Source organism: Lasioglossum baleicum, chromosome 3 (genome assembly GCF_051020765.1).
Source record: "Lasioglossum baleicum chromosome 3, iyLasBale1, whole genome shotgun sequence".
Classification (NCBI taxonomy): domain Eukaryota; kingdom Metazoa; phylum Arthropoda; class Insecta; order Hymenoptera; family Halictidae; genus Lasioglossum; species Lasioglossum baleicum.
In genome coordinates this window covers 1,364,751-1,379,147 of record NC_134931.1, presented here as the reverse complement: position 1 = coordinate 1,379,147, position 14,397 = coordinate 1,364,751, and the positions used below count along the sequence as shown (strand labels likewise).

At 43.2% G+C, this 14,397-nt stretch overlaps 1 protein-coding gene across 1 annotated transcript in view; it reads right to left on the bottom strand.

Moving 5' to 3' along the window:
* Nucleotides 1-14,397, bottom strand: part of Inr-2 (insulin-like receptor-like) — a 184,772-nt gene that overhangs the window by 90,172 nt on the left and 80,203 nt on the right. Inside the window, exon 2 of the mRNA XM_076420221.1 lies at nucleotides 11,554-13,341. Within this exon, the coding sequence (XP_076276336.1) occupies nucleotides 11,554-12,217 (664 nt within the window). The 5' untranslated portion in view covers nucleotides 12,218-13,341. The remainder of the gene's footprint in view (nucleotides 1-11,553; nucleotides 13,342-14,397) is intronic.

The window sequence follows — 14,397 nt, the reverse complement described above, 5'->3', positions numbered from 1 at the left end:
AGTATAAAATGAACCACTTTTAAAGGTGGGTGTAAAAGAAAATCGGCGCGTCTGCTGAGGAAATATTTGTCTAGCCCCAGTGCTAAATTATTTGGCGAACTCAGAGAAATAGGGGATGTGCAACCGAGGCATTCGCAGGTGTCTCGGCGGCAGCGAAACGGCTAGTTATCAGCCGGGTGAATTCTAACCGATAGCCGCGCAACTTTCCACTCCGCCTACGCTACCAGTCTATGCAAAATTTATGCAGCTGCGCGTGGCCACCTCCGCTCTCCCAGTTATCCCCGATAATCAACCTAGAACGAGACTTTCAACGACCGCTGGAATTTAGTTCAGCGAACTGAATTTGTTCGCCGGAATTGAACGCCGATATTTTCCGAAATTTATGGTAATTACCGGGCTCCGTACTTCTCTCTCGCGTGTAATACTCCAACCTCGCTGGCAAATTTATTTTTGTTATTTCCCTTCGAAATCGCTCGGCGCATCTAGGTCTCCGCTTGCGGCTGTTCTTTAAACTCTGTGATCAGCGAACTGATTTGCGACTGGAGATTTTTCGCCTATGAAACATGTACAGTAAACATACCTCATTCTTCTATTTAATTTCATTACTGGACCGCGGATTTCAGCGAGGAGTTTGAAACAGTTCACGTAGTTAAACGCGAAATGTCTTCGTTTATATTGTTCCGCGAAAATACTGGATTGTGGGGTGAACTGTCAGCGCCGCGAAGAGCAGGAATTCAATTGCAAGGTTGCAGACTGCGGTAAGATAACTCGGTAAACGCATAAGCACACAGAGTTTGCCAAAATTGGAGGATCGCCCGGCTCTGGAGGCTGGTGCACGTCGCCGAGATAATGCTGTCGGGAATTAAGCCTGCCAGGCTGAAATCGCTGCGCATTAAAACAAGAATATATAATTAGCGACGACACAGGACAGCGGCACTTAGGTATGCGTAAATAACCGTGGGGTTAACGCGATTCCGCGCGACAGTGCAACGTCTCCCTCTATTTTCGGAGGTACTTAACGCCACCAACCGCTATAATCTCGCCGGATCGGACGGAATAAACAGCCCGCGAATACTTCGCGAAGCCCTCGAAAGGACTCGGACACGTCGGATTCCCGTCAAATCCCAGATCTTCGAAAGCCACGGTAGCTCGTATGTTCTCAAAATTATGCGAGGTGTCCCACCTGAACCACCCAGATATCCCCCTTATTTAATGTCGTGTACACAAATATTTTAGAAACAAGTTATACTGCTTCGAGGAATTTTTTCAATTGCTATGCTGTATATTTTTTGGGGTGTGGTTGTAGAGCTTGAAAAGACGATTCCTACGAGTATAATGATCATACCGTTCCGATCATTCAATCTCGAGATATTCCTGTCTGAAAAGTAGACTACTTAATAATTTCAGACACGGATCTCTTGAGAATGAATGGTCGGAATGGTATGGTCATTATGCTCGTTGGATTCGTCTTTTCATGCTCTACAAACATATCGAGGAGAAAATATAGGGTGTCGTTTAGAAACATATCGATGTCCTTGAAATTTCCAGAACGGATAGCCTTGAGAGGAAATTCTTTCGTACCAGAGTTACGTCTCTACCACTGTTTCCGGGACGATTATGCCTGCGCAGATCCACTAAAAAAATGATTACGCCCGTTCCTGTAGTGCATTAAATATGTAAAGTATTTCGAGACGATCATTTTGAAACAGCACCGGCGATACTCGGGAGACGACAAAGTGATAGACGCGGTACGCGTCCCCTCGGCATTCCTCGGTGTGCTCTCGCGCGGCGTTTGTGCATCGGTGCGTCCGTTGCATTTGCTCGCGGTGCACGCGGGCGTTCGAGAAACGGTGTGCTCCTCAATTCCGGCCGAAAACAGCATCAAAGCGGTGGGAATCCATTAAGCCCGAAGAGCAAACCAAGAGACCTCCGTGTCCGCAAAGGAACCGAGAGCGCGCAGCCCATACGATACGATTACCGTTAATTGAACGTAATTAATTAATCGAACTTGTTTGGGAACGCCGCTTGGAAATCGGGCCAACCGGGGAGAGGAATTCCCAGGACCGAATAACGGGCCCCTGTTGATCGCGTCCTCAAAAGGAGTGCCGCGGTTTCGACGAGCCCCGATTTGACTCTGTTCCCATTCGCGAATTAGAGTACGTTCGTGTCGACTGACTCCGCGACAGACTTCAAGACATTTTATTCGTAGACAGCAGTCAATTACGAATATTGTTTTTGCTTTATTAAAATTATTATTAGGCTGAAGGGAAAGTTCTGTCGTATTTTAAAGAAGACATTTGAATCAATTTATAAAAATATATGTTTAATATTATTGAATGATATAATTTCCATTATTTGTAACAACTGGTTGCCTTCTTGCAGGCAACCTGTTTCCCAATCACTCACCAGCAACATGTGCTTTAATAAAAGAGGATATACATTTTCATGTAACTTCTATTTCTTACGATCGACTTGGACAATTTTTATCTCGCATAAAGTTCGGCAATATATTTATTGGAAATTGTAGGAGTTACCAATGAGTCTGCACGTCCTGTTGCGAACCAGCGGTTCAATCGAACGCATTGACTGTGTCCGTGCTAGCCGTCTGAATCAGACAAACAATATGTCCTTTTGTTCGTTTCGAATGTGGCTATCGTTCGGGTTACAATGTCGACAATATTGTAGGTGGAACAATAGTGAGAACAGTGCGCGAAATTGCAAGACAATCTGTCGGGCAGTTTGATACCGCTACGCGAACGATTGATGTGTTTTGTTTGTTCTTGAAAAATTTGATGTATCTCGTACACAAGATTCGGTTCGGATAAATTTGACGGGAGAAGACACGAGCGTTTTTATTTTCGAAAAGTGTCACAGGGTCAGCGGCTTTTAGCCGGGTAAACGAATCTTTGCCGCGAGTGGGAAGGTAAAAGGTTCCGACGTGAAACGGGTCGATCGTCGAGGAGGGAAAAACCTAGGGCAGGCGACGTCGGTTCAGTGTGCCGGCGTCGTCGTCGCTGGCGGATGTATCGAGAGGGAAAGTGCAAGCCCGGAGCGGCGTCGCGACGCTGCCACCTCACCAACGGTGTCAATTAGATAACCGCCGATCGCGGCTCTGCTCGTGCGTGACCAAGTCAACTCGGGGTGCATCATGCCACGCGATTGTAGCATTCATCGATGCCTGATCATTCAGGAAAAACCGACAACCTCAGACAAATCTGCCGATATATGTACCACAAAAGAACCTACGTCTTCATTTTGTCCCGTTGAAATCATTTAGAAAAATTAGTACAAATATTTACTTGAATTGACAACGCTTCTATTCAATACGTTTTAACTCTTCGCACTCGAAGCAATTTTCATTCCAAAATCAAGACATTTCTTTCACAACCCAGATTATTTTTATTCTATGTAATCTTTTTTACATTGTGCACATCAAATTGGTACCTGTTTTCTCATATAACAGTTGAGCTTCTCACTATTTAGAGAATACCGACGAATTTACAATAATATTAAAAAACTGCTTTGAATATAATAAATTTAATGATTTCGGCGCAAGGTTCGATCATTTATAGAAACTAGCAAATTTGCAATTATTTAAACATGGTTCTCGACGTTTCGATCCTTATTTGGATCATTCTCAAAGAGACACTTTTGCGTCTGAAAAATAATAATATATGTATAATATATTTTGAACAAACTTTTAACACAGCCGTGTAATTCCATTCAGGAAAACAGAAAAATATAAAACCACATACTTGCTGTGACAAAAATTAACATTTAGACGAATATTAGTGAGTTACGGATAACTGAACTTTGCTCCATGTTGGAAAAATTGTAACTGAACCATGTGTTGGACAACCGCAAGAAAGACTGTGTCCTATGGGACAACTAGTCGAATGATTGGTGGTCGATATCGATAAATGGTGGATCGTAGTCAATTGGGCGGCAATTTTGAATTATGTGACTGAATAGTCTGTGTTAGAAAGACATCAATGCCAAAACAATGTAAAAATCGTGAAGAGAAAATACAATTTTGAAAGCAAAGAAACCAATATTTGCGTTCCTGGTATTTGTACCACATTTTCGTAATCAAAAATCAAAATTCATATACCTCAAGTGAAAGATCAAAAGGAAATAAGAACTTTCGGTAGAATCTAAATTATATTGGAAATATCATCATAAATAAACATTGCGCCGAAATCATTAAATTTATTATATTCAATTTTCGATCGAGAAGAATTCACCTCTCCTGCTTTGAATAATGGTATAGCAATTTTTACTGGCGCACAGTGGTCCCAAATCGCGAAAAACCGGCCAAAACCTCTAAACGTACTTGAATGCACCTAAAAATTCGTACTCGGGGGTTTTCGGGGTCGCTGATTACGTATATGAAGTTTAAATTCTAAAAAACAAAACGGCGGATCCAATATGGCGGACATATACATTAAAAATTGGTTAGGTCTGCTTGGAAAATGATCTTTTTGGGGTCTTTGGGGTCACTGATTACGAATATGAACTCGAAAATTTGAACTCGAAGATTAAAATTTAGACAACAATTCACATTAAATGTGTTTTGAGAGGTTGATAGGTAAAAATGTATAAATGACAAACAAAATTGCGCTTTGTATATCAAGAATTAGTATAATTGTAAATTATATACATAAGATTTAATCATCCGAATCGTCTTTCATTACTAAAAGTTGTAAAATCGCATTTTAAAATCTATAGAAATGAAACAGGAGGCTATTGGAGGTTGGTCTTTATAAATTTTGAAAGATAAATGTATTAGCAACACGTCAGAAAAGGAATTTTGGTGGGACAACGTGGGACTTTTAACTTATATCTACGTTTCTACAATACGCGCATCAAGTTTTACCTTCTACGTTCTCCAAAGAATATTGCCATCGTGTAACGTAATGACTAACAATTTTTGAGATACCAAAACAGGTAAACATTCTACTTGCTTCCAGGAACAGCATCCATTTTACAGAATTGAAATTGATGCACGATTTTGAAAGTTATGCACTTTAGAAGGGGGCGTTCAATTTCCTACTACATACAATGCGCGCGACAAATGCTCATCAAACGAAGGCTAACTTTGAACTGACTGCAGAACCGTAGCATAAACTTTTTACCTTTTTCCTTGGTGGCGCATTCAGTGGTCATAACATCACTTTACCCAACCCTAGAATTACAAACTCCTAGGAGGAAGTTCATTTTTGAGATTTTGGCCGTGTTTTCGGGATTTGAGACTACTGTGTGGCGCCTCAGAATAACCACTCGAGTACAAAGGGTTAATAATGTAGATGTAGATTGTCAGAGGTTTCAAGCTTACACAGTCTGTCATCACACGATCTTTATCTACTGTTGAGACTGGTAGAACTTGGGGTACAGCATGTATAAACACTAACTGGACAACAATACTGTCTACAACGAACTCGAGATGAAGTATTAAATATGTTTCAAGCTTACATAGTCCGTCATCACTAGACTGCGGATCTGTATGCAAAATAAAAAATGTCTGCGTTGATTGCAAATTGAGAGGAGCAAAACAAAAATTTGTTCTTTCTTTTAATTATCCTATTAAGCTGAAACTTATACACAGATGCCTTTAAATCTGTTTAATATGTTCGCTGATTTGAATTGTACGTACCAATTTTTATAGTAAATGCATAAAATCCGCAGTCTAGTCATCACACGATCTTTATATACTGTTAAGACGTAGAACTTGGTGTACATCATGCGTAAAGACTTTCTGGGAACAATAGTGTATACAACGCACTACAGACGAAGTATTAAATATGTTTCAAGCTTACATACTCTCCCATCACTAGACTGCGGGCCTGTATGCAAAATAAAAAATGTCTGCGTTGATTGCAAATTGAGAGGAGCAAAAAAAAAATTTGTTCTTTCTTTTAATTATCCTATTAAGCTGAAACTTATACACAGATGCCCTTAAATCTGTTTAATATGTTCGCTGATTTAAATTGTACGTACCAATTTTTATGGTAAATGCATAAAATCCGCAGTCTAGTCATCACACGATCTTTATCTACTGTTAAGACGTAGATCTTGGTGTACATCATGCGTAAAGTCTTTCTGGGCAACAATAGTGTCTACAACGAACTACAGACAAAGTATAAAATATGTTATACAGCATTATACGGTAGAAACATTTAAGTTTGTTTATAAAATCTGCTGTTATCAGCACCGCGAACGTATTGATCCACATTTTCTCGGATCGCGTTCCGATTAAGACGCGAACTGTTCGAGATTGTGTGGCAAACTCTACAGAACGGAGTCTATAGAACGTTATCAGTGGAACCGCTGATCGCCTCGGCAATTACAGGCCGCGATTCCGCGACCAGATATTATCCGCGAGATTTATCGGTCGGCTGGAAAGGTCAGTTGCTCGCTTTCGAGCGGGCACTCGCGATTTTCAGACACGCGGCGGCTGTTTTCGAGGAGCCAGCTAAATGAAACTATAGTTGGGACTTCAGCAGATGGCACAGTCTTCAGTCGCAAATATTAATCATTATTCCTAATCAGTGATTCCCGAATTATTTCCTTATTTGCCAAAAATTATTGGTCTCACGCATTCACCAATAAACAAGTGTCGAAGAAGAATCGTTTGAAATGTGAGATTCTGGAAACCATTGGAATAATTCGGAATTGTGAACTACAGTCAGCAGCAATAATAAGTGGGCATCCTTAATAATCGCATAACTTTTTAGGAATTGGTCCAACCGACTTGGATTTTTTTAAGATCTTAGATCGGCTAGTTCGCTAGAGAATAAGTAAACAAAAATTTATTACGATTGCAATTGGTAGGAATTATACAAAATTAAAAAAAAATGATGTTTTGTCAACTTTTTATTATCTGGGTCTGGTCTGGATCTAAGGGTCTGGTATAAGGATCTTTTAAATTATCGTTACAGGCCCAGATAAAAAAGTTGACAAAACGTCATTTTTTAAAAATTTTGTATAATTCATAACCAATTGCAATCGTAATAAATTTTTGTTTACTCATTCTCTAGCGAACTAGCCGGTCTAACATCTTAAAAAAATTCAAGTCCTTTGGACCAATTCCTAAAAAGTTATGCGATTTTTAAGGGTGTCCACTTATTATTGCCGCTGACCGTATATGCAAAGAGGTTTAACGGAAAATTTAACAACACATAATCTGTCAAAGTGTTACTAAAATAGAAATGAAACGTAAATCGATACCGATAACGATCACGACATTTGTGACCGCGTCCAGACACCTACACCATATAATGTAAAAATATCTTAATCCTTGTACATATTAAACTATTCTATTTTTGTTTATTTTATTAAAAAAAAAAAGAACAGGTTTACAGACACGGTTAAAGTAATTGCTACATTATGTTATGCAACATTGTTGAACCCGGTGAAAGTAGAATTCGCAATCAACGAAGTTCGATTGGAAGCAGGTACATAAAATCGGTAGGACTAATTGCTACGAGATCGAATTAAATTGAATAGACCACATCCGTGTGTACGAACACCTTTCTACGCCACGGTATATGTATCTTTGTGCTTTTCTTTTGCAATCGAAAGTTTCGGTTTTATTAGCTAGCGTGCGCTGTCTGCGAACTTTTCCTCTTATCAGCAGACCGCTATCCACGCTGGATAATCGTTGCTCGCCGCCGGAGAACGAGATCCCCAGTCGCCAATTACCAGAGTCCTGCACAGGATAAACCGTGTGCCGTTGCTATTGGCTCGATGCGCGTTAAACTGCTTCTTGATAGCGCGAATTGTTCGCTCGGATAACCGAGATTGCAATAGAGTTTGCAGCTTGCGTCTATTCAGGATTTCACCTGGCTGCGCACGAGATGAAAAATTCCAGAGTCAGACTCGTGACGACGAACAGAGTCTAATCAATCTGAATGTTATTAATTTTCTTTAAACCGAAATGAAACATACCATCTTATTGCTGTTAATGTACAGCTATTGGAGAACATACAGGCATACAATAGAAATAAATTTCCTCCTCCTCGTAGGGAATTGTGAACTACAAAACAAGTTTGGCTGCGAACGAGAAGAAAAGTTCCAAAATCTTCACTTACGGTTTCAGTCAGGGTCTAATCAATCTGTATGTGAATAGACTGCGAATCTTCATGCATTTATGGCTTCTAAAAATGTTCCAAACATGCTAGAATATAAAATTCCACAGAATTGAATACGATTCTTATTTATTTCAGATCTATAAAGGCTACTACCACTGAAAACAAGATTCTATTTGTTCCCACTTTCTTGAAATTCGTCTGCAGAAATTAAAAATTGCATAAACATTCGCAGTTATTAATTTCCTTTAAAACGAAATGAAATTCTATTTTGTTGCTGTTAATGTATTATGAACTACAAAACCAGTAATTATAATAATATTTAAATAATGAACGCCTCAATATAAAACAGAAGAAAATATGTACAACAACTATCTTAACTGACACTGGTATCAAAATATTCATTCCGATTACAGCTTGGAGAAATTACAGTCCACGCGATAATTATGAATAAATAAGCAGTTTTCTTTAAAGTGTGCTTACGGAGGCATAAATACGACAACATATTGAACGTTTTGTGACTGCGGATAGTTAGTAGGATAAAGTAAAAGAGCATAACTTCGGAATACGCGGTGCCACTCGTTCTTAATGCGTTAATACCCCTCGGTTTCTTTCGAGGGAGCGAAGCGGCGATCAAAGAGGCGCGCAGTGTCTTCATTCATATTCCTAATTAGCGAGCGGAGGAGCACTGGTCCAACAGGATCGGCGTGGCTTCGTGGTTCGCGTGTGCGCGAAAATTACGTTTAATGCGTGGCGTCTGCGAGAGGCGAACAGCCGCGACATGCAAATCGCGGGCAATTTGCATTCCCGGCCGGGCGATGAGTACTTCGGGAATAACATCGTGTTTAACCAACCGATCCCAGTTCGGTTACCTCTGCCGACACAGCATCCGGATCGAAATACTACGAAAACGATCCTCGTAACTCCGAGATCTCATTCGTCGTTTATTTTTCGCCACCTTGAAAATCGATTTCGATCGCTTCGCGGAATACCCGACCGCAACCCTAAACTTTCTTGAACAGAGTTGACTACATTTGAATATTCTTCATTTTTTGGTAGATCGAAATCAAATTCTGCTCGACTGGCACATTTATTTAAAAATCACAAGGCTGAATTTGTTTAGATTTTGAATTAAACTCCCCATACACTACCGGTCAACAGTTTGGAATCACTTTCTGATTTCTGTAAAAATCGAACAAACAAAAGATAATGGAACCACACTTCAATTTCAAATTTCGGAAGATTTTGTCTCAATTTTTTCGAAAACCGTTTGTTTTACGAAGGAAGTAATACGGAATAAATGTCGCGGCCTGTCAGGTTCTGTTTAATATATCTTTTGACGCGGTAAATAGTTAGAAAAAAAAATATATTCGAGAAAAACGATTTGATTTGAGCAACCCCCGGGTGCCGTAAAAGGAATTCAAAAGTCGAAAATAAGAGCCATCGTAGTGTCCATTAAGCAACGTGGCTCTGACCGCGAGTCGATTGCTACGATTTAACCAAATCTTTCGGAAACGTGTTCCACGAGGTCCGTCGGCGTTCAAATTAGAAAACGAAATCGCCGACCGCGATTGCCGAACGAAAAAGTGAATCAAACCCAGGGAACATTCTCCCCTCGCCTCTCCTCTCCGCACCCCGTGTTTCCCCATCGGACGCACGATAACGCGAAAGACAAATAAAACCGATGGGACTGGCCGGCAACTAATGGAAAGACGAAACCGAAGCGAGTTTGTCGCGTTCGTGTCGATAATTCTTTCCCGATGTACCTGAGGATCGAGTCTCTTTCTACTGGTCAGCCTTCTCGACTTTGATATCCTGTCTTTTCGCTTCAATACGAGTCTAATTAACATTTGCAAAAATCGAACGGTGCTCGCGAGGGAATCGTCTGGTCCTGGTATCGGTGTACGCTGCCCCGTTTGCCACGTATAACATTGGCTCGGGATATTTTATGCGAAAACAGCATTCGAAAATCAAACGAGAATATCATGCTAATTCTGACAGTTCACGAAGAAAGAAGAACCACGCCCAATCGGGGGCGTTAGACAGAGAGCAGCGAAGCCACGCCCACTTAGAACACTCTATACCAGTACAATAATTACGCTATTCCCCATCAGAATACCAGAAACTACGCCCTCTAGACAGTGTAAACATAAAATATCAACATGATCTTCCATGTAATATTTTTTAAGAAAAGAGCAATGGAACCGCGCCCACTCGAAGCAGTTTACACAAAGTGCTGTATAATCGTACAACTGTAAGACTTGTCTGTTGTGGCGCTTTACGTTGGAAGAGCAACAAAGTCACACCCCTCAGACTACTTTTTACGGAGAGCAAGGAAACCACGCCTACTCGCAACACTCTACACCGGTAGAAAAACGACGGCACGTCTCATGAGGGTATTCAACAATAGAAACACAATTATACCATGTCCTTAGGACGCTTTAGTAACAAGGGACAATGAAGCCACGCCTCCCAAGGCACTTTATAAGGGAAGAGCAATGAAATCACGCCCTTATGAGTCTCTACGAAGACGGAGCAATAAAGCCACGCCTCTCAAGGCACTTTATAGGGCAAGGGCGATGAAATCACGCCCACCACAGCACTCTACACTAAAAGACTGTCGTTGGTTCCTTTAGCATCTTGATCTAGTAATCCCCCCATATAATATCCCAAAAATCAGGCTACTAAAAATAGATTATTAGTGACAATTTTTAAGAGACAGGGTAAAACATGTTTCTCCCATAATGCAGTGATTAAAATCACGAAAACAGGTACAAACACCAGTCAAAGGATACTGAAACACTGCACGTCGGCGATGCACATCAGAGGTACCTAATGAAATCTGGTCGGTCGGCGACGGCGGGTGTCTCGCGAGTATTTGCTCTAACATGATCACCCAAGGTAGGGTGGGGGAGCGTGAGTGCAAACGGAAAGGCGGTCAATATTTTGCCAAGGGTTTCGGAGGCAGAGGTTGCAGCTCCAGCTTCCACGAACACACACCGTGCTAACGATACAGCTGTACGGTGGTGTTGCGTTTCGCGGGTTCGAAGGCAACGATCAAGAGGCTGAATTTTACGTTGCTCCGCGGCAGCTCGCGCTTTTGTTCAAGCGGTTTCTACGCGGAGGGGTTTCTACGAAAGCGAGGCCGGTGGTTGCGGGAAACGGGGTTCGCGAGACGCCGAGACAAATGTGCGATATTCAGAGCGTCAGATAGGTGTGGTCCAAATTCTAACTACTCCGCCATTATACAAAATATCGTTTCCACTATTAAATTTGTATTCAATGACGATTCAATGATGATATCTTTTTCAAAAAGAAATCGCATACAAGGTAAGCATTCTAGATCGGAGTAAATGTACGGTCTCTGAGTGTAAAGCTAAAATAGCTACGAATGCAAAGGGTGAATTATATTTCTGCAGTGAACCGTTGTAGGAGAAATCTGGTAGTAAACTAGAAATAGACTCACCTCCGTCTTCTTTGGAGGGACTCGTCGTCGTCCCCTTCTGGTGGTCGGCGAAAATGGGGAACACGAGTACCAATAGGAACAAAACGGTCCAGGTGAGCGAGCCGCAGAGGCTCGGCCACGAAAACGGTCTCTCAGTCCGCGAGTTCCACCGCACGTCGCTCGAGCCGCAGCTACTGGGCGAGGATACCGAGACCGTAGAAGAAGTAGAAGAAGAAGAAGAACATGACGTCGAAGAAGACGACGAAGAAGGAGAGGGGGATGATGAGGCGAAGTAGGACGATGAAGACACCTTCGAAGCGTACAAGGAAGAGGCCGACGGATCAGCTGGCTGGAACCTGTCTCGCTCGAACGTCCTGGTTAAAGTCATGGCATGGTCGGCGTCTCGGCGCCTGGGCCTGTCAGGCAGCGGGTCGCAGCGTCCACGAAGACGTTCGCAGAGGTCGCAGCCGCTGGCAGTTCGTTCGCTGCGAGCGGAGAGCAGCGTCGTCGCAGAGGAGGAGGGTAAGTTTGCCGGGTGACCTTCAGGACAATGGCAGTGGCAGGTGGCGGTGTCAACGACAGCCGTCCTGCTAGCGATCCTCCAGGGTCCATCCATCGCTGGGATCCTCGAATCCTCCTCGGACATCTTGCTGCCGGGCCTGCGCGTGCACCAAGCCGACTTCATCCTTCCTCGGGGACGAGCGATATCCCCGCGGCGCTCTCGCCAGGACGATGACCGCGTCGTGCTGACACGTTACTCCACCCCCGAGCACGCTGACAACTCGCGGAACCCTCCCTGGGATTCCTCTGCGATCACGCTCTAGCCCCGAGTCTCTAGCCCCGCAACAGGGACTCCAACGACTCTAGGCTCATCTCGTCAACGACGTCCTCTTTCGATATCCCTTCGCGCGTTGCACCGATTCACTCTTACGACTCTCTTATAACTCTCGAGTCGCCTGCGAGCGGTTCATCTGTAGGCTTATCTTGATAGCGACTGCCTCTTCATGGGGGACGTTGAATATTTCCTCTGTTTCACGTGAATCAGGACTCCTAGAACTCTCTAGCCGGTCGCGATGGCTTCATCGAGTCTAGGCTCATCTTGACAGCGACTTCTCTTCACTGGTTCGTTCACTTTCTATGAAGAGCTTCCTACGAAGGCTGATCTTGGTAGCAAGTCTTTGTTGTTCCACTGTTTCACTGGAGTCACCGCAGGATGTCGGGATCACCGGCGAGATCGAACGTCGCGGATGATCAGAGGCATGCTGATCTCGCGTTTAGTCCCGCGTGTGACACTGCGCCGCGAAGTGACGAAAAGCGACTCGACTCGAGGCCCGTCTCGAGCGAGATATTCACTCGGTTAGGCTGTAAAGACAATGCCCCGGTGGGTCGGTGGGTCAAACGACGCCATCGAGCGGCTCGCTCGCTAACACTCGCAGCTAGCTCTTGCTAGCTGCCTACTGCCCTCGCGATCCCCGACGGCGATCGATCCACTCGCGCTGAATATTAAATCCTGCCGGTCGCGCGGCCCGTGCAGTTTCTTCTTCCTCTCCTCCTCCTGCTTCTCGTTACGGTCATGCCACGTCGCGCGATTCACCGCCGCGATATACACAGCCTCCTCTCTTCCACGTCTCTTTTATGTCTTCCACGTCCTCGTACACCCGTCCCGAGGATTTTCGATTCGCTGACTCTCGCGATACCGCCGCGCCTAGCTTCTATCGGCTTTCCTCTCGTGTTCTCCCGCTTTTCCTTGGTTCTGTCGTCTCTCTTCTGCGCCAGAAACTAGCGAGGTTTCGTCGGGAAGTCCTTATCCTGCAATCAGAAAACCACGGTGAATGATCCGCTCGCTGTGGAAATGCTTTCTTGTCCGTAGACGGCTGAGGATTTTAATTCAACATCGAACGATCTCAATGAAATTCATTGAAATCTCCTCAATTTTATATTTATATAACAGTTAGAGCAGTTTGTTTTATCATAGTCTACCAGGTGGTCGAAGACTTGGCATTATAAATAAACGTGGTGGTTTACACGGCAAAAAGCTTTAGAAAGACTGCTCTGTAAACTAATTCGTACCAACTTTGGTTTTCAGGAGAATTGAAGTTGAAGATCGGTGCCATGCGCGTGCAAGTAGAAACGGCGAGCAGTGCACAGACACGTCGCCCGAGTCACTGCAGCTGCACGCGCGATCTCAAAAGCCTCGCTTTTACATTAACAAATGTTTACATTTAACTCCGCGGTATGTAGTCTTGTTCTTTATCCGTCGAAAAATATAAAAAAGGGTTTTCTTTCGCAGAGGATTGAGCCTTGCTAGGAAAAAGATTTGATACAAATGTCAGTACAACTCGCTTATTTACTGTGAGAATTTTTTCCCGCGAAATGACGGCGCGACAAAACGGTAACAAATGATTGCGAGAACTGAATTAGGTGTTGTGTTTGGTGCAACAACGTTTCGTTTTATCGACGAGGTATGAAATACGGGGAATATACTGCTCTCTCTCTCGACGAAACTCGCTGTTTCACGACGGACTGCGGCAGACGACCCATCGCGATATTCAATATTTCCGGATTGCATTTCCAGAGCTTAATTTCCGCAGTAGAACTAATCATAATCTGTTGAAATTTCGCCGGGATTATTGTATCTCGTCAAATCCGTTACGATCACGCAAATACTCGTAGTGTATTTATTGCGAGACACAATGTACACTCGGCCTCCCGTGTAAATACCGTTCGTTCAACAAATTCTATCGTTATTCTTTATCCGACATCCGTTGTAAATAAATTTCCGCATGAATTCTACGAACGAGAGCGTCAATATTTGCACCTGGGGTTTGCGTGGAATTTAATCGAGCCCGTCCGGCCACCCTTATT